The following is a 24,069-nucleotide window of genomic DNA, read 5'->3' as shown; positions in this document are numbered from 1 at the left end:
ATTTTAAATCAAAATCTCAGTTCAGAGGTTGGCAGCCTGACTGAAATGCTCTTAAGGGAACAACAAAATCACTTTAAAGTTTACAAATAAATTAGATGGCCATAAATGACCACACCTTACAAGCCAGTTACACAGCCCTGCTTTATTTAACATAAATATAGGCTCCTGCTGAAGGGAGCAAGAACAAATGATTGGGGATATAGAGAAGCAGGTGGAACTGCTTATTGCAGTTAACAGATTAAATTTACACCCAATTAAAAACTGTCTAATTTAATAACAAAAGGAATAACTGGATCCACTGAAAGATTTTAATTAAATATATCTGGGCTTATTTTACAGTAACAAAACAGGCTACTTGTTGTTTCACTATGATGCCACTTGCTAAAAACTAAACATACGATTTTTCCTATCTCAAACTACTGCATAAACTGGGCAACATCCTTCTTATAGGAATTATAAGGAATCTTATAAGCCTTATAACAATGAAATAGGTATTATTGAAAACCGTCAGCAAAACTGTCAGCACATAAAGGTCACACTCCCTTCTTTTAAAAGAACGCTTCAAGGAATGTTAAGTCTTTTCTATCAGCAAGTTAAAATGGCTGATTTAGGAAAACAGAAAATAACCTTTTGGAACCCTTCCCTCTGCTCTTTAATAAAAGAGAAAGGGACCAACCTCAAAAGCACCAACTTGAGTGGCAGAAATAACCTAGAAGTCTTAACAAATAATCATCAACATCACCACCAACTGTGTTCACACATAGACAGAGCTCCTGCTGTACACACTTCCTTATGGACAGAGAAGAACATGTCTATTATAAACACTAAGCCTGGAATAGGACGTGCAAATTTTTATTGTATTTTCCATTAAGATTTCTTCCTCTCGCAGGACTGAATAGTTTACCCTGTTCACCATTTACACAGCCTTACCTTCCTTGACACGATAAAGCATTGTCAGTGTGTCATCAGTGGTCAGAGCAGTAACATGCAGGTTATTTACTGTTGGCACTTGGTCAGCAAGAGCTGTCAGTTCATGAAAATGTGTAGCAAACATACAGAAAGCACAGATTTTGCTAGCAATGTATTCTGAAATAGCCCACGCTAAGCCAAAGCCGTCATAGGTAGAAGTTCCTCTTCCCAGCTCATCAATGATTATCAGAGAGTTTTCAGATGCTGTCCTATAAAAAACAAGAGCATTTTATAACATTTAAGAACAGCATGAACTCTGGATATTGGGAGTACCACAGTTATGTTGCAGAGGCATAGCATAAAAGAGGCAAAAGGCCTTTTCTATCTGCATAACAGCATACGAATAAAGTGCCTACAGAGCATCATATAGATCACTCCAAATTAGTTTCTCTGTCCCATTTTGACTTTGGCCTCCTGCTAGCAGCTCTATATGGCCACTGAAATAAAGAGAAGGCTACTTCAAGAAGTTAACAGGACTTGAGATCCTCCCCTGAGATCCTATACAAAAGGAAATCTTAAATGTATCTTCCTTAGCTCCTCCTTTCCCATCAACCCAACCAACAAAATCCAATAAGCACAGGACTCACCTAAGGATTGAAGCAGTTTCTAACATCTCAGCCATGAAAGTAGACACGCCTTTCAGCTGACTGTCCCCAGCTCCCACCCGAGCCAGGATACAATCCACAATGCTTATTTCTGCAGAGTCGCACGGTACAAAACACCCAATTTGGGCCATAAGAACAATCACTCCCGTCTGCCGGATGTACGTTGATTTTCCCCCCATATTAGGGCCTAAAGAAGAAATGTTGCAAATGAATTAAAAACACACAAACCATCTTTGACAATTCAACAATTCTTTAAAGGAGAACAGGCTCTAAATTAAAACAATGAACATTTACACCTACTACTGTCTCGCCAGGGAAGAGCAGCAGACTTGTCTAACAGGTGTAACCAGCAGCTCCACCACTAAGACGCTTTGCTTGTACCAAACGCTGCTTTTTCAAAGGGTAATCGGAGAGCATTAGGGGCCCTTCCTAACTTTTACGACTTTTCAGAAGTATAAGCAATTGTCTAAAACACATGTCTGTACCTAAAATTAATAAGCATTAATTGAGAAGTCATCAGTATTGCTGCTTAAGCATGAAAACAATTTGCTTTCACCTCAAACAAAAGTTTCTCTGTAAAAGTGCAATAGCTTAATTACAGAGTACAAGCTAACAGTGATTTAAATTACAATCTAAAGGGATTCTGAATCAGCAAAAATGGATATTAATAAGATCGTTTTAACCGAGGCACAAATGCAGTAAGTATTTTCCAGAAAACTGGCCATTAAAACAGATTTTATGCTTTTGCTAACCAGGAAGACAAGCACGTTACCATGCATTTATTCAGATTTTTAGGTTTTTCTTTTTGATTATGTTAGAAGTGATCATTAATTGTTCTCTAATTTCAGACCTTTGCTACTCAGAATGTATGTCAAGGACATCTGGATGGAAATTAAAATTCAATTAAAACTAAACACTAGAAATGTTTTCCTGTGTAGGAAAATTATCTTAATTACACCAGAGAATGGGGGGGGAAGGGGGGGAAGGGTAGAGTCATTGAAACATGTTTTGCATTTAAAATCAACTTTAATACTAAACAAAGAAAACATTAACAAAGCAGCTGCTTGACTTCTTGCCTACGTGGCTACAGTACAACTGATGTCTAGTGGAATTTTCCGCATCACTTAAGCAGGTTCAGGTTCGCCAGCTCCAAGGTTGCCTGGCTTGTGGAGTTACATTCACCAAGGCAAAGAACACGTATAGTAAGGAAGGACTCGTTTCTTATTTCCTACTGTCCTAGCAGCCTGCCTCTCCTTCCCAAATAACTATTGCTAAATTCGTAATCAGCTTCCCCAAACAGTTCACTGTAACTACAACATAACAACTAATTCCATGAATACTACTTTGGACAACGAGAAATAACACCTGTCTGTGCATAAACATGTAAAATACCCACTATCAAATGTAACATTTCACAAAAACATTGTGACTTTTTTTTAACGTAATAAACAACAGCTTACCAATACCCTCCCTTCTTTTCCAGAGCTAAATCTTATCCCCCATAAAGAAAGATTCACAACTTGCTAGCTGCTTGCTCTTTGTTGATGACAGAAACTGTTTTGACGGAGTTTTATTGGGTTGTTTTTAAAAGGCGTAATTACTGGAAATACTAGAGACATTTAAAATGTAAATAACGAATGAAAAAGAGAACAGAAGCATTTACCGGTGATAATGTGGAACATCTGCTTGCCCTTCTCAAAGGTAACATCATTGGGGATGAAGGCCACTTCATCTTGCACTTCAATGCAAGGATGCCTGGCACCTTTCAGCACAACCCGTCCTTGTCCCTTTTCCAGGATGACAGGACGGACATACGGCACTGGCGCTCCATTTGACACGTGAGCAAAACTGACAATTGCATCCAATTGAGCTACCACGTCATTCATCGTCTGTATAGGTTCTGCATAACCTGGTTTTGATTAGACACAAATTCAATACCATTAGGTATTTTTTTTTGTTCTTCTTGCTGAAAAGGTATCTTAAAGCCTATACTGAGCCCATAAAATGAATTCAACTGCATTAAAAGTTAATTCTGTTCAAGATAGCAGTAAAAAAGTTCCCATGCTTTGACTACAAAGGGGACTTCTTCAGACCAAGAAAAGGAAGAGGTGAGGCCACGCTGATAGTTTTGCCTTAACACTAGACAACAAGAAACAGCTTATCTTACTGTGGGACAACAAATGCTCTTGGGTGGCAAGATGGCTGGAACTCCAGTTAAGTTTCCTTCCTCAATAAAACACTGCATTTGATCCTCGTGAAATCAATGACAACAGAGACACAGCACGGACAACTCAGACACCGCAACCATTTCTGTTTATGTGAATGATGGTATGGCCAGGTCTGGAAGATACAGTGCCTGTGATACCAGACAACTAGACTAGATGGCCCAGCATCCCCAGCACCAGTTTTTAAGTTTTGGTGTTTGGGTGGTTTGGGGTTTGTTTTGGTTTTTTTTTCAGTGAAAGGGATGAAGGACAGGAGTCTACAGAGGTGAACTAACACCTGCAAATGGGATACATGTGTCAGAAGAGGTGAGCAGTGACCTGTAGAAAGAGTCCTACCTGTACAAAGTACATTTACTGTTCTAACATCATCTCTTGAACTGGCTAGGTACAGGTCATTAAGAGGACTTTTAAGTCATTTTCATACAAGAATTACACACATAATCCAGGCTTTTTTGTTAAATTGTCTCCACTTGGAGAAGAAAAATGCTTTTTAAAATACACACACACACTTGTAAGTCTATGACTGCACACACAGAAAGTTTAAACAACAGCAAAAGACTATTAAACATCCTAGGTATTTATAGATGTTATATGGAAGTTAATCCTGCTATACAATGCCCAATTGACTTTCCACAGAAATATACAAGCCTTAGCATACTACACACAGAAAAACACCATTTGAAAATTACCAAGATACCAAAAAAAAAAAAATTCTAACAAGCTACTGATTTTGCAATACACTAGCAAATTCCTTATCATGACAACAGGTCAAAGCTTATGAAGATTTCCACTGTAACTAAATACACACTCAAATATTTCAATATGTCAGCTTAAAAAGTGAGTTTGTATCTTTAACGTATTTACCCTTAGCTTAATATTCATTAGTGTTTTCACTTTCAACTTCTCTCTTGCAAAGAACTAAGACTTGTTTTGCTGTAACTAATGCCATTGGGAGAGGCAATATTTACAGAGTCCTCCAGCTCGAATTCCCCTATGTCTCTTCTCCTTTTGGTGAAGGACGGTAAACGTCCCATAAGCAGGCAATAGTAGAGCAAAATATATGGAAATCAATTAGGAAAACAATGTTTATTGTAACATATAAACAACTAACCTGATCTTATATTACATACTAGCATTCTTTCTTCACCATCTTTTATGTACCTCAGGCCCCACTCCCTCAGTTCTCTGTTGTCTTTTACATTTTCTGCCTTCTCCTTTGTCTGCTGTTTGGGTGGAGATACCCAGAGCCTGGGAGGTAGGTGGAGGATAGATGGCCTTTATGGGCCTATTTTTGTTCCTTTTATGGGATTAGCATGTGCACACACTCCCTCACTGCACACTCGTAGCAATGCCAGGAAAGGGTCTGACCACACAAAACAATGTATTTCAAACTTTGAAGAACTGTCAAAAAGCCAAACCTCATTTTTCACACTGTCTGGGGAACATTATGGTTCTTCTCTATAGAAGGACCTTGAAAGTAACTGTAAGTCATCCCAGCATTCCAGACTGTGACACACATCAACACTGACATATTCACCTGAAGCAATGTTAATTATTTCCTTAACAATCGCATCCTGAGCCTCTTCATACTCTTCTCTGATCTTTATATATTCATCATTGACGGAGCTCAGTTTGCTGTGAAGAAAATCACAATATTTAGAAGCTGCAGCTTTCTGTCTTCACTGCTGCAATGCCAAACTTCTGGCCTCCTCATCTGCAAGTCACTACCAGTTGTCCCCATCTGTTTTAACAGCAAGGTTCAGCACGAGGACCACAAAGCAACTCATCTATGATTCATCCACACCAGGGTATCGAGTATCACCCACAAAGGCCAAACCAGCAATTCTAGCACCTTTGAACAAATCACTCTTAAAAAATCTTACAGTAGTTGTTTGTTAGCTATGTGATAAGGACTTAAAGCTGTATTTCTGGCCATTTTGCAACAAGACGTGGCATGTTCTACAACTGGCAGAGGAGAACTGCTGCTAAGCAACTGTGTAATTAGCCCAGAGTCCTACACTAGGCTGGCTTATCAGAGCTGAAGGCACTGAGTTGCTTCATTGAGTAAAAAACTCAGTGAACTGCTGTCACGAAGAACAGGTTCTAGTCTTCAAGATAAGGTAAGCTGAAATGAAGAGAGAGTTTGAACAGGTGTTCATTCTTCTGAGACTCATCTCTAAACACAGAGTCTGCAGGACTGAATATGAGATGCACGCAAGTGCACCCACACTATAAGCAGAATTCAGTCTTGTGCTTCTAGTACCATCTACAGAAGCAACCTAACTAAGCAAAGAACACTGTTTTATTAGTGACCCATGGGCTTTTTCCCCCAAGGGAAACCAATGACATTTACAGTAGAGGTACTAAGTACCCTCTTCTCAGTTACAGAAAAGCCTAACTTCATCATTATGTTCAGATTCACTAAAAAAAAAAAAAAAAAAAAAAAAAAAAAAGCAGTTTTAAATGTCAGGGATGTTTTGAAAAAATATCCTCTGAGTCAATGTTAAAACAAAATGCAATTAAGGTTTACACTTTGTTCATTTAAGGAAATCAGTGCAAAATACACCAACATATTGGTTGGCGTGAACCAGTATGTTTGCCCTCCTTTTCAAAGCAAAGTATTTATTACTATGAGAGTGAGTGATTAACAGTAACAGTTGCTATTAGTAATAGCACTGGCATGAAACCAGCCTTGCCCTGTAGGCAGTGCTCCTCACGTCTGTCAGTCAAGACACCTCTCCCAACAAACTCACTTCTCTGATGCTAATGCCAGCAGGAACTGTTACACATGAAGCAACAGCAGCATGGTTTGTCTGAAACAAGCTGTACAATGTACTAATGTCTGCTATTTTTACCTTTCCATATATAACACATGGAGGAGACTTAAAGATGAGTTTTCTCCTGGACCTGCTGCTGACAGACAAGGAGGAACTTGTCACAAAGTTGAAGTCCAGTTAGCGGCATTTCTTAAGGTTGACCCTATTTATGCCTCCATTAATGATGTGAATGATGGGACTGAATGCACTCTCAAATGCACCCTCAGCAAGGCTGTGAACAATGCCACACCAAGGGGAGCTGCCAGCACACTGGAGGACAGGGCTGCCACTCATCGGGCCATCTACAGTCTAGAGAAACAGGTCGATGAGGATTTCAACACAGGCAAAGCCCTGCACCTAGGATGAAGTAACTATGCAACAGCACAGAATGGGGTCCAAATGGCTATAAAAACAGCTATTCGTAAGAGTTGGACCCAGTGGGCAAGACGTGAACACGTGCCAGCAGTGTGTCCCCGAGCCAGGGCAGGTCAACCTCACGCTGTCTGCACTAGGAAAAGCATAGCTAGCATGTTGGAGGAAGTGATTCTTTCCCTCTTTTCAGTGCTCATGACACCACATCTGCAGTGCTGTCTCCAGTTTTGTCTTCCCCATGTACAACAGATATCAGACCTGGAGCAGATGGCCACCAGGAAGATTTGGAGCCAAAGCACATGGCATGCAAGGACAGGCTGAGAGAGATGCTTGCCCAGGCTGAGAGAATCTAAAGCCAGCCTGGAGAGGCACCAGACTTTTTTTGGAGGTGCACAGCAAGAGTGAAATACTAAAAACCCAAGCTTCTGCAAGGAAAATTCTCATTAGTTCTGATTAGGAAAACTTAACACAAAGAGTGGTTCAGCACAAACTTGTGCCCCACCAGGTTGTGAAGGATGCTTGGAGGATGGGCACCTAAGGCAAGGCCCTGAGCCACCTCAGCGAACTTTGAGACAGGATCTCATTTCCAAGGTGGCTCTGCTTTGAGCAAGGGGTTAGACCAGTTAACCTCAAGAGATCGTCTTCAACCTAAGTTAATCTGCATATGGAACTTTCTGCTTTGTTCTGTGTAAAAATAACGAAGCACAGAAAGGGAGACATCTGATGACTGAGGTAGCCCTTGCTCCTTCTAAAATGCTCTAGAAGAGCTAAAAATTCAGCAAGAAGTATAGACTTCATGCTTCGCTGTCCTGTGACAGAACTGCTGTCCAGACAAGGCGGCGCTGAAACAACATTAATGCAATTAGCCTGAAGACTAAAATTTTTAAATAGCTTAATCTATAGAGCCACAGAGTCAAAGTCCAATACACAGGACTAACAGAAATTACAGCATGACTTGGAACACACACAAAAAAGTAATCACTAACAAAACTGCGGCATGTCATATTTAGTGATAAACATAAATAGCTCTCTTCCTATTGCAGCTTGTGAAAGTGTCTGTATAAACACTCACAGTGAATGCAATTATGCTACTAGCTGCAGCTAAAACAGAGAAATTAGCCCAAGTCAAAGGACCAAAAATAGCTAACAGTTGGCAAAGTAAATGGGGAATGCAGCTTTTTAACAGAATCTGTATGACTACTCCTCCTTCATGCCAGTCTCGCTCAAGAGCTCAATCTGTGAGTCAAAAAGGTGAAAATTCAGCCATTCAAGATGTAGGGAAACCAGTTTATCAGCGTAACTGTAAAGAAAGAAACAATTCTGCTCTTTCACAACAGGCTTGGAAGACTATCAAGATGATTTCATACCTGTTAGTAAATTTCACACCATTCTTCTGTGTATCAACTATTCCATATTTTGAATTGTTACGGAGAACTTTTTCCTCCTTGCAAGTTATTCGAAAGTGATGTCCAAACTGTGAATTTGTCTCCAGTTTGATACTTTTGCCAGCTTCCAAACCTTTTAGACAGAAGGAAGGTAAAAAAAGAAAAAACTGTATTATCAAAAATCCTACAGCCTGTGCTATTTCTGCTGACTAATCCCGAGTACATAGGATGTAGCCTCTTAGATACACTATTCCACATAATTGCTTTGATTCTGTACAGGTATGAGAAATACCCAGATCTAACATACATTTACTAACCCATTCTCTGCTCTTACTGTGGTATGCTCTCAAACTGCATATTCAAATCAGGTTCACAATTATTGTATAGCTACATATTCTCCAGAATTGTGAAAAACGTTCATAGCACACTCCAAGGGCGTTCTATATTGCTGCTGTAAGCACAGAATCTGTAGTCTTATGATCCTTTTACTAACACTTACTTCTGCTGATGGGATCCCTGTACAATCTTGATTTTCCTTCTTTTCATCTAGGTATCTTGTTTACATAAAAAAAAAATAAAAATCAAGACCAAAATATATGCAAGCCCTTGAAGGTGTAACCTAAAAAAACCTATAGCGTTGCCAGTTTTCCTTGCCATATTTGCATTAAAAATTGATTTTTTTTAAGTTGCTCTTTGAATGCCCAACTCATCACCTGCACATGGAATTTTTTGCACAGGATAATCAACTCATTAAATGTCTCATTTGCTGACAAATTACATTTTGCTAAGAACTTCAAAAGAAAACTTGCATATCCTGAATGCACACTCAAGAGAACGCTCGGGGCCGGGGGTGGGGGGGTGGGGTGGGGGTGAGGGGAACCAAAACAGAAAAAAAAAGCCCCACATTTCAACGCACGTCCTCAAAGGATGTAAAATAGAACTAGGCTGAGCCAAAAGCTGAGTTACAGTTCTATAAAATTAATTCGGCAGTATCTTGCAACATACATGATAATTTCTGAAATATTCTGGAATGCTATCCTTTTTTTAAAAAAAAGGCCAAGTTATAAACCAAAAATCACTCAGTTATCAACAGATTGTACTGTGACAACTAAAGTCACCCCAAACCAATAATAAAACAACACAAACATCCCTTAACTCCTCTACAACAGTTTTCATCACTTGATCTCAAAACATTCTACAAAGGAGGTAAAAATCAAAGGCAGTTTCATACCCTACCTAGTTCTTTGGCTGCACTCTTTAGAAAGGACTGCATTTTTTCTTCCAGTTCATTCATCTTCTCTCTTAATTCTGTCAAATTAGGATCAAAAGAAGCCTTGACTAGGAATTCATGGTTCTCCACCTGGAAAAAAAAATCATATGAACATAGGCAGTAACAAAAAAAAAATAAATCACCTCCCTGATCATACACTGTGAAATTATTTTACTTAGTAATTTATTCAGTTTATATATGTTATTTTGTAATTATGCTGTCTGTGATAATTGGTGCCTGATTCAACTAGAAAACAAATACATCTCAAACACCTCCTTTCCCAAATAATACGCTTCATACAAGCAAAATATACCAATTTAATAGACTCCTTTGAAATAGGAGTCATCCGTACATTTATTTACATACAAATAACTGAGCAGTAGGCAGGAAAAAAAGGAAAGTCAGAGGAAATGAAATTGTTATGTACATAATCTGTATGTTAGCCTGGGTTTGCTGCAGCTATTCAAGACAGAGCATAAAAGGATGGGGTGTTTCAAAACAAGTTTTTGGAAACAGAAGTTTCTGAAACAGTAATTCTTGCCCAACACACGCTCAAGAGGTTATGGAAGGAGCCTACACAGTATCACCAAAAATCCTATCCATTTCAACCCAGTTATTTTGGAGTTGAAAAGCATACACGCTTCCTTCCAAGCCATCAGAAGCACAGGTGAACTAGGTTGTATTTCATCTCTCTTCCCCATGCCTCTACAGCCAAGTGCACGTTTCTGAAAACCTTACAAGCCTAAAGTATAATCCACAAGCAGAACATAAAAGTGCTAAATAAAAGAAACTTGATTTTTAATACATAAACTTTTACAATCAACAAAATATTAGCACTGTTGTCCAACATGGAAACCAAGCACTGGCTTTCATATTAGTAATGTATTTAATCAAATTATGTTAAAACCAAAGGAATGCTTCCCCAAAGCTTCCCCTGGCTGCAAATTGCCTGCAAAGTTGTACACAAAGCACTGCAAATACTTTGCAAAAGACCCTGAAACAAGGTGGTGGGTTAATACAATTTGACTTTTACTCAGAAGTATATGTTAGCAAGAGGAGAAAGGAGAAGAAAGGGAGGTTCACAGTTCCTTTACTCCTTCCCAGACAATAAAAGTATCACTCCAGAAAGCACCAAGCAACAGGAACTGTAACTGCCAGAACCACCACCTACATCTTGTTCTGCTAAGCACAAGAAGTGCTTCAAATCCACCGTGCATTAAAACAACTGTAAAAGCATCAGCCTGAAGTCTCCCAGATTTTGCAGCAACTTGGAACAAAGACGTGAGAATGCAATCTGGAGATGAAAGCCACAGGGCTTATACATTTTGACTTTGGAACAGGGGAACAAGTAAATTATCACCTGAAGAAACTGCACAGCATACTGTCTATTTAAAGTATTGTTACTTCATTCTGAGAATGACCTTCTCCCAACAGATAATTTGCTCTTGTAAGTTGCATCATGGAAAACTGAACTGTTGATGCTTATTTTCTCTGTGCAATTACCAGCACTGCAAGGCGTTACAGGCAGCCTGTCGTTCTGGTTCCAGCTGTGTTGCGTGCGAACACGCTGCAGTGGCAAAGTTCTCCAGTTGCTTAACCAGAGATGTGGACTCCACAAAACAACAGATTACGAGATTTTTAGAGGACCATCTTGAACTTGGAGGCTTTAAGGGGTACGAACAAATACATTCCCTGTTACAACCCTGTTGATAGGCCTGCTCCTCCTGTTCCCTTAAATAATTCTGCTAAAAGAACAGCAACGAACATTTATGACAAAGAATACAGTAGAAAAGACAATTCCTGGTTTTGTAGGGCAGATCCTGGATCTGAAACAGACTCTGGGACTATGCTGAGCTCACCAGCTAATCTGAAAAACAAGTCCTTCTGTAAAGGGCTGTACTCTTGAAACTCAAACCAAAATACTACATACAAAAAGCACCAACAAACTTTGAAGTTACCCTGACTTGAGGAGGAGGTTGGAATATAGTTTTTCAAAGGTCCCTCGGGATTTTGTGAAAGATAGGAATGGAAGTGACAGTTTCTCAACTTCTATTATAGCTAGGTAAATGAATATCCATATCCCACGCTTTTTGAACTTAGATGTTTCTTTTTATGTTAGAATGGATTATTGACATAGTTTAGTTGCTATGACAACTTGTCCTTCGATTACACTCAGAGCAGAGCTAGGTATATTGTTTGAACTCCCTAAAAATCTAAGGAGGACTTCAAGTCAAAGTTCAAGTTTTAACATTCATAAGGACAAGGTTTATTCTTCTGGTGAAACCAGTGCTGGCTCATCTGTAGCCATTTTCCAGCATCCTGAAGGGGAAAAAAACAAAATCCAACACACCCCGTTTCTATGGGACTTGATGAAAAATAACTGACTTGTTATTCTGTTTAGAAGGACAACAAAACATTTTTAAAGTAGAAGCTGAAAAGAAATTTGAAGAGCTGGACTATGAAGGGTGAAGGCTTAGAACAGCTGTTAGTTTTAAAGAAAACAGAGTCCCAGAGCATACAAACTGCATCAACAGATGGTCTGTAGCTAGTATAAAGCTATAAATTTCTTCATTAGCATGTATCAGAAATTACAGCAACATGTCAATCAAACAGCCTTTCCTTAAACAAAGCAAAATGCAGTTGATGAATGCATACACAATACAAAGAGATAAAATGCAGCGCTTCTGCCTTTGGAGAACAAAATGCATCTTTCAAAGCCACTGCAGTTTTCAGGAGCTCAACACTTTGCCCTTGCTACCATGCCTGGCACATGGTTAGGTAGATCTCTTATTTCTACAGTCAGCTGAGTCTGACACAACAATCCTAAAAAACTCCCAAGTTTTCCAAAATGACTGAAGCATCTTATTGAGAAAGGAGCATTAAGTAAGTTTCTAGAAAGCACGTGCATTTCAAAATGCATCTCATCAATTCTCCAACAAATGCAATGGGGAAAATAAATGTACAAAACTCACCAGAACCCTGGTGTTTCACTCATTAAACAACATTTCACGTTTTTGCCTGTGTCCTAAGCATTCAGTGTTAAACAGCAATAAATTAGTCATTTATACCCATCCCTTCTTCTTTCTGTTACAAGTTTAAGGAACACCAATGTTCCTTCCAGCTTTCTTTGGCCAATTTTTCCTCTGAAAAAAATGCTAGTTTTCCTTTGCAAGCATAGTTCTATCATCAGAGATATTTTATAAGCAAGTGTAGGTGCAAGGCTAAGATAATTGTAGCAGCTTTCTCTCTAGTGAGAAATGTAACTGTAAAGTCAAGTCAGTCTTTATTACCTAAGTCAATAATTTCTCAGAGAGGCAAACTGTTAGTTATGAAGACTTAATTCCACCAAACAGAACCAAGTCTAATGAACTCTACAAAAGCAGAGAAACATCTTCTAACTACATTCTAGATTTGAGACATATCACAGTCACCTTGAAAATATGAAGCAGCAGAAAAGTGACAAATAACTTCCCCACTTTTAGTACTGATTAGGTTTTTTAAAAACTCTTTCAGATCCACAGCATTCGTGTACCAAAGCATTTTTTCATTGGCTAGATAATTTTAGACAGGGGATGAATATCCTCCTGATATTCAACTGCTATACTAATAACCGTCTTCATACATTCCACAGCTGAACTATCACTAACTACTTAATATAGATGACCAATTAAATTTAGTGAGTGTGGAGCAGATTGCAAAGTTCAATAAGAAACTTTAATTGCTAAGCAAACCCCCTCCCACACACCAGCTCATACCTTATCCATGTCCAATGTTGTTTCTATCATCTCCAGAAACTTTGAGAAGTCAGAGTAGATATCATTAAGAGGTGTTATAAACACTGCCAACAACAACATCTGGTGAGCTCCTGTTAAGAACAAACAAGAAAAATTATCATTTGCAAAACCCCACAATTTTACCAGAATTCACTTATGCAAGATAAACAGCACAACTATATAGCTGATTCATTTTTGTTAAGATTGGTTGTGATTACTTCACTGACACACACGTATCTTCTTCTAAAACCGGCATTATACAGTTTATATTCTGATTAAGCTTGTACTTTATATCTGGTAGTATTAAGTCCCTTCTACTATGAGTAAAACTACAGACAAACAACAGTTTGAAAGCAGAGCCACTGCCTGAACATTACCTTTTCTTGCACATAAAAAGCTGAAACCGCTTTAGTAAAAAGTCTATTCTACAGCAAACAATTTTAAAAATACAAAGTGGAAGCCTCATGATGCACACTCAGTTTTTAATTTTTCTTAATTCAAAATTACAAGAAATTGGAGATATTTGGTAGGTTACAACATGGACACAAATAAAAACTGAGGCCTATGTTTTTGGGGTTTTGTTTTTCTTAAAAAAAGACCACCTACTCTTAACCAGATCTTTATAGTCACTGATCAGGAAGTCAAAAATAGATTAGTCTTTTCCAACATATTTTGTTAGCACAGATACTCTGTAGCACCAAGTATAACTGCGTAACACACATACTGGTTGGAAATCCATAGAACACTGGAACCATCGAATGAAAAACGCAGTTCACCGTTAACTCAGCGTACACAGCTATTGCCAAATTTGTGAAAGTAGTATTTTCTTCAGGCCTACAAAAATAAGCATCTACCCAGCAGCCAGCTAGGAAAACGTTCTGCCAATAAACAAATGTTAATATCTTTGCAGCCACTTCAAGTTATGATTTAATCACAGAAAGGTTAGCATTATTGACTATACAATTTACACAAAATGCCACAAAGAATCCAATACTATGAGCTTACAAATCGTTGGATTATGCACAGAATTACAATATCTGGCTCCGATGGCAAGGCTTTGCACATTAACAGAGAAACACAGAATGAAGTCTGGCCATTCCACAGCCTCCCAACTTCTTACCAGACTAGGGAAAGAGTCCTAATCTTTTTTAAGAAAAATTTCCACGCAAATTTATAGAAGTCACACAGTGAGGACATGATTACCCAAGGGAATGTCTCTCCTCTCTCATCATTGTAACTTAAGTAGAAAGAAGGTTTTTCCCTTTTCTCCTATGCCTTTTTGCTTCCTCACTCCCCCAAACTTTTAAAGTTAAAGGTCTTAAATGATTAGTATCTATCAACAGACAAAAAAAATTACACATCATTGAGGGATTGTTGAACTTGTAAAAATGGAGTCTTCTGCTGACTAAAAATTTTCAAAATTAAGAGCCGAAATAAAGTGCAGTTTGCTTTTTATTCCAAATCTCATCTTTTTTCCCCTCCTGTAAGAAGACACATCTAAACCAACATAGAAAATAAAAGGAGACAGCAAAGAAAGAAGAGATTGAAAAGCAAAACAGAAGTTTCACGTTCATTCACCAGAGTGAACTTAGCAGTTCCCAGTGCACCACCTGACAGTGCATGGCACACACAATGAAATGATCTTCAGTATGCCTGAATTAACAAAAAATGATTGTGCTTAAATTGTAATTGCTACTTTTAAGTTTATTTTCTTGGAAGTTGTAAGTAGGAAAGTTTCATTATACCATTTCATTATTTCAGTTTGAAGAGTACATCTTCAGACACAATAGACAGATGTCACATTCAAAAATTAGAAAAATATTAATTTATTCTGTAAATAAAGCACTAATGTACTTATGTATATTTGTGATACAGTTCAAAGTGATACATTGCAAAATAAATTTACGCTTTCAATCCAACTTCATATTCAGAATCCAACACTTGAAGTAAAATAGCGGAGTCAGTGACTGCTGAGGATTTATGAAAGCTGTATGTGTATGCTTTTCTTAAAAGCCTAACAGTTGGCATTAAGAGACTATGGGCAAAGATCACCACTGAAAAATTCTAAATTAAACTCCAGCTTGTCTTGCACCTGCATTCATAAACTCACATAAAAGATGCATGGTAAAAAGGAAAACACGTTTGCACCTCCTTAACATTATCAGCATGTAAGTGAACCACAGAGAGAAAGAATAATAGACCTTTATCCTGCCAAAAGCAGAGATGCACACTGATCACAAAGCTTATCTCTTCCCAGGTACAGTTTTTAACTTGAACCATAATTTACTTACTGAAGCACAGACAAGTGTTTATTACATGCATTAAAGACTACTATCGATATGGTTTAAAGCGTTGTACAGAAATTAAAATCAAACACCGATCTTCAAACTTGAGACATTTACAGTTAGTTTGGCAGGAAACAGAAGTATGAGAACTGACACTATTCTATCAAGGGAAAGCAGAGAAATCTCAATGACTAAATGCACTTAAACCAGCCGTTTTGATGGTACAAGAGGTCTTAGAAAAAATGAGGAGGAAAAGACAAGGAACAAAATGGAAATGGGGATAAACTATAGTACGGGTTTAGCAGAGGTGGATCATACATAGCGCAACATCTGCCTGAGATAACAGACTGCCTAAGAGAAAGAGAAATCTGTAGACCTAATCTGGGCTTTTCTAAAGCATTCAGTCATATCACTTGGGATGCTAAGACACAAGATTGATGATTAATACAATGATCAGAATGCAAATAAAGAGGACATCACCAACTTGCAAAAGATGAATGAGCTGGAAGGGCATCAGCAATACAATTCCTCCAGGGCTCATACAAGCATTTATCTTTTTAAGATGTGTGAATTAATAATATTAATGCACAAAAGGCGGCTGCTTATAAAACTCACTAATATATACAATGTGGAAGATATCAGTAGCTGAAATTGAAGCAAAATGAATTAGGAACATAACTACCTGACCTTGAAAACTGGGCTAATAGAAACAAAGTAAAATTTAACAGTAAGATGACACATTTATAAAAATTTCCAGTCTGAGCAGGGAAATAATCAGCTGGAAATGACAAAGGATGAGTAACAGCTTAGTTTGGTTACAACATGGTTATAACACGCCAGTACAACAATCATGGAAAGACCAGTACTGGAACATGCAATAAGAGGTGTTTTCAAAAGCATTAAGGGGGTATGGTATACAGAACAGTAAAAATATGCTGGAACCCAGCATACAATTCCTGTATCCTGCATATTTACAGGCTTAAAATAAAGAGTGTCAGTCTGAGATGGGAAGGAAGATGCTTCAGCAGCTTTTTGAAGACAGACATCTTGTAAGTACCTAGATTTTATGCCCCAGCAATTTGAGTAATGAACAACTGCTTGCTTTTGCCAGCAATAGCAAAATGATTTGATGACTCAGAGTCTTTCCCATCTTATGCAGGTTTCTTATGTCTGAAAACCAAAAAAAGTCATCTTCACGCATTATCCCTATCCTCAGCTTTCACCATCCGTAAAAACAAGCATCTCAACAAAGCAGCGCTTCATACCAAGGGAAGGGCAATCACTGCTGATCACTTCATGGTGTAGTTGCTCTATCTCCCCATAGCCATTCACAAAAAAAAAGAAAGTTCTGAAACTGGCAGATACTCAGAATTGTCAAAAAAGTTTCTGACTTTCCATCTCTTGATGAGTTAAAAGACTTTATACAGTCTTGAAACAGGAAAATGATCAGATCCAGCCTGAATCAGTCATATAACACAAAATTACCAGACCATTCTTGTACTTAAACAAAGGTGTACAAGTATAAAGAAAAAGAAAAATAACACGTTTCACCCATTTTAAATTATCCTAGATATACTGCTGATGAATGCCCTACTAAAGGCTGACTGATTCATGTGTAAAACAGCAAGAACCTTTTGCAGTCTATTATTTTTTCCATATGGTGAGCTTAGCAGTTTGCCGGATACAGCTTGCTCCTCAAAACTTCTAAAAATTGAATTGTTTTCTACCCCAACGTTACGACAGAGAAATTCTGTTGATCCAAATGACAACTAATACAAACAAAAGCAAAGAAAGGAAACAAGTATTTTGAACTAATACACCTCTGTTTAAGATGGAGATCCAAGAGCTCCAGGCCAAGGCAAAAACAAGCAGAGTCTGTTTGTAAAACCAAAGGGACACGACTGAGGTCTTAAAAAAAAAAAAATTATCTGCCAGTTCCTTCCCAGTTTTGGATCTTAACTGCTTTTGGAAATAATACAGCCAGCAACCAAAAATTAATGTATTTTAAGATTAGTATTTTAGAAGATAAGTTGCATTCCTTGAAGTCATAAAACTATCGTACAGAAGAGCATAACATACTGGGCAACATTACTGCCTGCTCAAATACAGGAACAAAATTTTTGCAACTACCATTTCAAAAAATATTTCTCTTTAAGGTTTTGGTGCTTGTTTTATGCAAAGAGATTTTCAAACAAATTTATGGGCTTTTACAACAATATGCTTTCTGACAGGCTAGGACTGCTATTGCTGTATTGAGTCACCCCCATTATGCTGACACAATCTTATCCTGCATTTTCTTGGTAACACATAGAAAAGGAAAAGAAAAAGAAATAGCAAGCTTTGTATTTTCTAGACTTGTTTGTCATAGCATTGAGCTTCCGACTAATGAAGATAAGCAGCAACACTCTGCCACATTACTCTTATGAAATGCAGGAACATCAAGATTAAAAAAAAACCAAAAAAACACACCAACAAAAAGCCATTCAAATTATACCTATAATGCTTATACTGGTTTTTTGTGTTTAATTACAACCCAAAGTGCAAAGTGTCTTCAAAAGGAACACAACAATATTGTATGAATGGTATCTTGTTTGTAAGATCATAATACACACACAACTGGTCAAGAAATCTGAGACAAGTCGATGTCAAAGATTACCAGACCACCACCCAACAGTCCAAGTATTTCAGCTAATTGGAAGGCTTTTTTTCATGTGAGGATTTGGGTATGTTAATTTTTAAGTATCTGACTGGCATTTCAGAATTTCTGCTCACTTCAAATTCAGACATCTTTAAGCTTTATGCCTGCAACAAATGTACACAGGAAAAAAGTAATCTTTGGAAATCTAGGTACTATTTATTTGCATCATCAGTGAATTATAAAACATTGAAATAGATGGAGGTAGCATTACCGTCATGTTTTTCTAGTGCTTGTACAACATTAGGCAGTTGCTTAATAGCCTGGTACATTCGGTAACAGTCCTGTAAGTTTGCTGCTTGTCTCTGAAATTTTTTTGCCAGCCGGTTAAGATCTGGGAAGCGACGCAAGAGATCTTCTTGAAGGCACTGACGTAGTTCGGGATCCACCACAAAAGCTTCAACCAAATTTAACCTAAATAAGAAGTTCATCACAATGATTAGTATGGCATTGTCTGCAATTCTTTTATGTCACTAATTAGAATGAAAACATTTATCCGGCAGTTTCTATCTATCCTTTCTCTATGGCTGTATCCATTGGCCAAGTTTCCTGATGAAAGAAGAAATGAAACTAGAATAACTCAGGAGCTGAGAAGGCAAGGGTACTTATAGCCCATGTCGTGCTCCGGTAGTTTTTAACAGTTGTGGTACGGCAAGAACAGCATTGGAGCCAAACAGTTTCAAATACAAACACCAATTATTTGTTCTGTAGGTATGTCAAAGCTCAGAATCTACTTTGCAATTAATACTTTCCCTGCACCATAAAAAAAAAACCACATCCAGTAGTCTAGGAAAGAACAGGTATTAAGTCGGAAAAACCTACACTGTTGGAAAATTCCCACTCTTGGCAGAGTTTAGTTGCCTGTGGTCAAGACAACATTGTGACTGGGCAGCTGTGCAACCCTGCATTACAGAATCAGAATCCTTGAGGTTGGAAAGCACCTCTGGACATTGACTACTCCAACTCCTTTGCTCAAAGTAGGGTCAGTTAGAGCCAGCTCCCCAGAATGGCACGCAGTCACATTTTAGGCATCTCTTAAGGATGGCCCCAGCATCAACCCCTGGCATACACCATGACAGACGGGCCCCCAGCTAGACTTCATGCCCCTCCCTGATCACAATCCTTTGAGCCTGCCAGTTCAGCCAGTTTTTAGTCCACCAGTGTCTACTTATCTAGTCCATACTTCAACAGATGCAGTGGGATACAGTGATAAAAGCCTGCTGAGGTGCTAAAGTCAAGAAAAACAACGTTAACTGTTCTCCCCTTACGCAACGACCTAGTCAATTTGTTGTAGAATGCTATCGGGTTTGTCAGGTATGCTTTTCCCTGCCAACTACTTCCAATCACCGCCCTACCCTTAGTATATTTAGCAATGCTTACAGGATTATTTGCTCAGTCACCTTCCCAAGGATGAAGGTAAGGTTGACCAACCTGTCATTCCCTGGGCAGTCCTTTTTGCCCTTCTTGAGGACTGAAAGAAAGCAAACGTCACTCCTACCTTTGGAAGCCTCCTCAAACAATCATGACCTGAGACAACCAAGATTCGTTCCCCCAGTGACTCACCACTTGTGGGTGTATTCCTTGGGTCCCACAGACTTGCATGTGTCGGATTTGTTTATATACCTGGCAACCTAACCACCCTCTAATGAGGCTGCGTCGTCTTTGCTCCAGACTCTGCCACTGGTTTCAGATGCTTGGGATCTCTGAAGGCAGATCGTGCCAGCAAAGACCACTGCGAAGAGCTGTGTAAGGAAGAGGTGTGGGAAGCCTTGTCCTGGGGTCTCCTCACCCTCGCTCAAGAGCTGCATTCAAACTAAAGCACTTGTCCTTGGTTCTTACCCAAGCAATGCTGCAGCCATGCCTGTGCTGCCCACACACCCCACTGCTCCAGACGTGACCCACTGACTTGACTTCCTTGCTTCATGTCTGACCATTACTACAGACTTGCCTGGAGACCAACTGTTGGCTGAACCTGGTTACTGTCACCAGATAAACCACGTGTCTCACACAGGTTTTGAGGAACTGCATCCTTATCTGTGAGGGTACTGTCTCTACCTGCCTCGTCACCATGACCTCCAGCTTGCTTTTCCTTCAGTCTGTCCTTGTTGCTGCTCCCTAACATTTTGGATTTTTTTAAAAACAGTGAAATAAATATTCTTTAAGTGCTGAAAGTAAGCATAAATCTCAATGTGAAGTGACAGACATTAATTTATATTTTCCCCACTAGAATGTAAGTGAACTTTCATACATTTCTCGCTTTATTTTTTGCACTGGTTAACACTGTCATCTTTACATATTTTACATTACTTTGCATTTGCAGTTAAACAAGAAGTCAGATACTGTTCTTCTGGAATGCCAGAAAGGTCAATGTTCTTTGGTCACACTAGGAATAAGGACAAACTCCACCCCTTCAGAGACCTCCTCACATGATATACTGCATTGATTTCTGGTTAATCACATTAACATGTCATCTATCAGCATCTTGGCTTCAGAAGGGATGTTAATTTAATTTAGAGACATGCCAGCAAAGGACAACTTTCACCATATTATTTCTGCTGTTTTGTTTCCTGGCAAAAATGCATCAGTTTCAATAACAAGATCATTTGCATTTGCAAACTGCATTGGAAAGGACAATATTTTTTTGTCATTTTGAAAGCAGTAATCTCTACATCACGCCATGCGGTGTTCTGCAGAGCACGCTAGATGCTGGAAACAGTACACAGCAGTTAACATGATACACTGCCTCAGCTAGTTAGCAAAGACAGCCACTCAAGAAACAAAGGCTTTCTCCAAGGTAACAAAGAGATAGAGCGCCCTGGACAGGTAGCAGTACATTTCTGCATATAAAAAAAATTCAAAGGGAACATTCTTCTGTTGCTGAAAGTGTTCTGCCCACACCACTCCAGTGAACCTTCTGTATTATACTGAACAAAATCAATGAAAAACAGAAGAATCCTACCTCTGTGTTTATCCCTTCAACTACTGCCTTGATAAATAAGTTTAAAGATTGACATTACTGACCTATAATGGTGCTTTATTTCCAAAGAGGATAGAAAACATGGGGAATCTCTACAAGATACATTTAAGTTCCAGCATGTGTACAGAGCTTGTGAGAAGTAGACAGGAATATACTTAAGGTATCTGCTGCAAGAACGCACAAGATTTGTATAAGAAACATCAAAATAGCCAAATAATTTCCAATTCTGATCCCTGTTGAGGTTTCCGAGCACAATTTCTAAGTTTCAGGCTTCTGTCAAACACTTTGGAGGAATAACAAGAATTACATGATCTGGTCAAAGCAGATACATTGCCATGTTTATTAAAAATCCCTACAATTTACTTAGCCGATGTGACTTAAGACTTACATCAAACAATCTCCTCTCAGAAGCACCACCAGCAACTGGTGACCAAAAGCACTTTGTAAAGACTAGATTTTTTTTCTTAATATAAAAAAAAAAAAAAAGGCACCCACACCAAAACTAAAGACACCTGACACCACTGCTTAACAGCCTAAATACAAGGCCACTAACCAGATGTCTGCCTACCTTCCCCAGGGGATTACAGAAGGAAGAAATCCCATCTGAAGGTCTTCCCTTCAAAGTATCTTCTGCCTCTGTCAGAGCTTACTGAAACTAGGGGCAGTATCTGCCATCCTGTTCCTCTTCACAGGAACCCAGTAACTTGGTCGGTTTTAGTCCTTTAATATGAAACAATTCCTTTGGCAAAACCAAGACAGGATTCACTGAAAACTTCTCCATAAAGCATACACGTGTTCCTACTATCACCTTGCTTGGTCTTTAGCAGTTACGGTCAAGGCAGACACAGGAGGAATTGTACTATTCTGATATTATGTCCTCTCACATTGCAGGTGATACACAAGATTTGTAAACCCATTTATTACTTCTCCAGTATCAAAATATCACCACACACCAATCACAGAGAGGCAGTAGTCACAAATTCCTTCAAGTTTTATCCCCTACAAAACTGCAAGAAGTTTTGGTTTAAAATACCCTTTCTTCACCTAAAAAAGGTACTACAAAGAAAGTAAGACGCATTTGGAGTATTTATCCAATTATGAAAGTTAGTTTTAACGTAGAAAAATACTGCTCTTGCCTGTGCTAGGAAACCAGAGCATGGTGGTTTCATCCATACTGCTGGAGCTACAGACTCCATGATTTCCACATTAAAACTTCCAGTATGAAAAGTATTTCCCTGATTTTGATGACCAATCTCTGAATGTGAAAAATTCAAGTTTTTCCTCTACATTAGATACCATCTTGCTGTCTGATAGCTTATGTTTAAATGCAGAGTATTTAGTTTCTCTTCCAAGAGGTTCTTACACAATCAATACTCCTGGCACATGGACATACACACATGGAATCACTTCCTGAAACTTACTAAATTTTGCACTTGGAACAAACTAGCAGCAACAGTTTATATAAAGCCACCATACCTTATCTTTAACAATCCATCTGCAGAGACTTGCCTTCAACCTGACACACAGATGCCTAACACCCTTTCTGAATACATGTAAAGCTCTGTAAGACGCAGGCAGGTTACATTCTTCCTTTCTGTACATATTGCTTTATACTTACTGAAATCCAAACCCATCCTTGTTCTGCCCAGTCAGTCAGCCTGTCCTGGTTTTTATTAAAAGTTTGGTCCTTATTTGTGTCACCCTATAAAAGCATCAGTACCTTATTCTCTAATGATCAGGATAGTGGCTAGCTAATATCTCAAGTGCATCTTCTGGGCTCTTGAGCCTACCTTTGCCAAGATTAAAACTTTTTTTTTTTTTTCTTTTCCTTGTGCATTTTACACAAACAAACCTTTCACTTTCACCCCAAGACTCCCTCAGCTTGTTCAACAACCTCTTGGATAAGATCTCCTCAAAAGTCTTTTAAAAGCTCTAATTTATTCTTTTTTTTTTTTCTCTCCTTTGTATACAACGACAAGTTCAAAGAGTTCTCAGCTCAGCATGACACAATTTTCCTCTGCCAAGGCCATACTAATGACTAACATCTCATGACCTTCCTAGCACTGTTCTATTTCCTTTTTCCCCTGCCCCGTATTTGCTGACCACAAATACAAGGCTGACAGGTTTGCGTTCAGGCCAGGTTTTCCATAAGTTTCCTGTTGGTATGGTAAGGGTGTGATGGTATAGTAAGAATACACAGGGCTACGTTGACATCATGCAACTATAAGCCATGCCTAATGCTCAAAAGTAATAATGAAATCAAATGACACGTCGGGTTTTATATAAAGCTCAACTAAGGAAACAAAAAAGGAAAATGCAAGAAGAAACAAATAAAATAAATCCGAGAGAGTGCAATCAAACAACAACTGACCACATTGGATAACTTGTTTCTGCCACACAACCAGAAGTGAAAGGAAAATAAGGCAACACTTTCCACCACAGATCTAATGCAGCACAGTCAAGAGAACAGAAACAATAACTAGTGAAACCACACTAGAACATAAAACACCTCTTTGTTTCAAGACAGTTATTTAAACTTGCAAATTAAACCACAAGAACATCAAACAATTTCAGTTAATACAACTGAAAACCAACACAAGTGCTTTTCTTCAACTTGAAAATTACAATCTCCCCTTTTTTCCCCCTGCTATTCAAAACCATGGTTATTTATTGGCTTTGAATTCTGCGCAGTAACAA

General features: G+C 38.5%; 1 protein-coding gene across 1 annotated transcript in view; it reads right to left on the bottom strand.

The window, feature by feature from the left end:
- The window catches only part of MSH2 (mutS homolog 2), a 51,681-nt gene that overhangs the window by 6,132 nt on the left and 21,480 nt on the right, over nucleotides 1-24,069 (bottom strand). Inside the window, exons 7-14 of the mRNA XM_055725711.1 lie at nucleotides 18,610-18,809; nucleotides 13,398-13,507; nucleotides 9,609-9,732; nucleotides 8,355-8,505; nucleotides 5,337-5,434; nucleotides 3,238-3,483; nucleotides 1,557-1,761; nucleotides 931-1,178 (exon numbers count right to left, since the gene is read on the bottom strand). Of these exons, the coding sequence (XP_055581686.1) occupies nucleotides 931-1,178; nucleotides 1,557-1,761; nucleotides 3,238-3,483; nucleotides 5,337-5,434; nucleotides 8,355-8,505; nucleotides 9,609-9,732; nucleotides 13,398-13,507; nucleotides 18,610-18,809 (1,382 nt within the window). The remainder of the gene's footprint in view (nucleotides 1-930; nucleotides 1,179-1,556; nucleotides 1,762-3,237; nucleotides 3,484-5,336; nucleotides 5,435-8,354; nucleotides 8,506-9,608; nucleotides 9,733-13,397; nucleotides 13,508-18,609; nucleotides 18,810-24,069) is intronic.

The sequence above is a fragment of the Falco cherrug genome, chromosome 13 (genome assembly GCF_023634085.1).
Source record: "Falco cherrug isolate bFalChe1 chromosome 13, bFalChe1.pri, whole genome shotgun sequence".
In the NCBI taxonomy this organism is placed as follows: Eukaryota; Metazoa; Chordata; class Aves; order Falconiformes; family Falconidae; genus Falco; species Falco cherrug.
The sequence above is the reverse complement of the archived record's forward strand: the minus strand, read 5'-3'. Positions and strand labels throughout refer to the sequence as shown.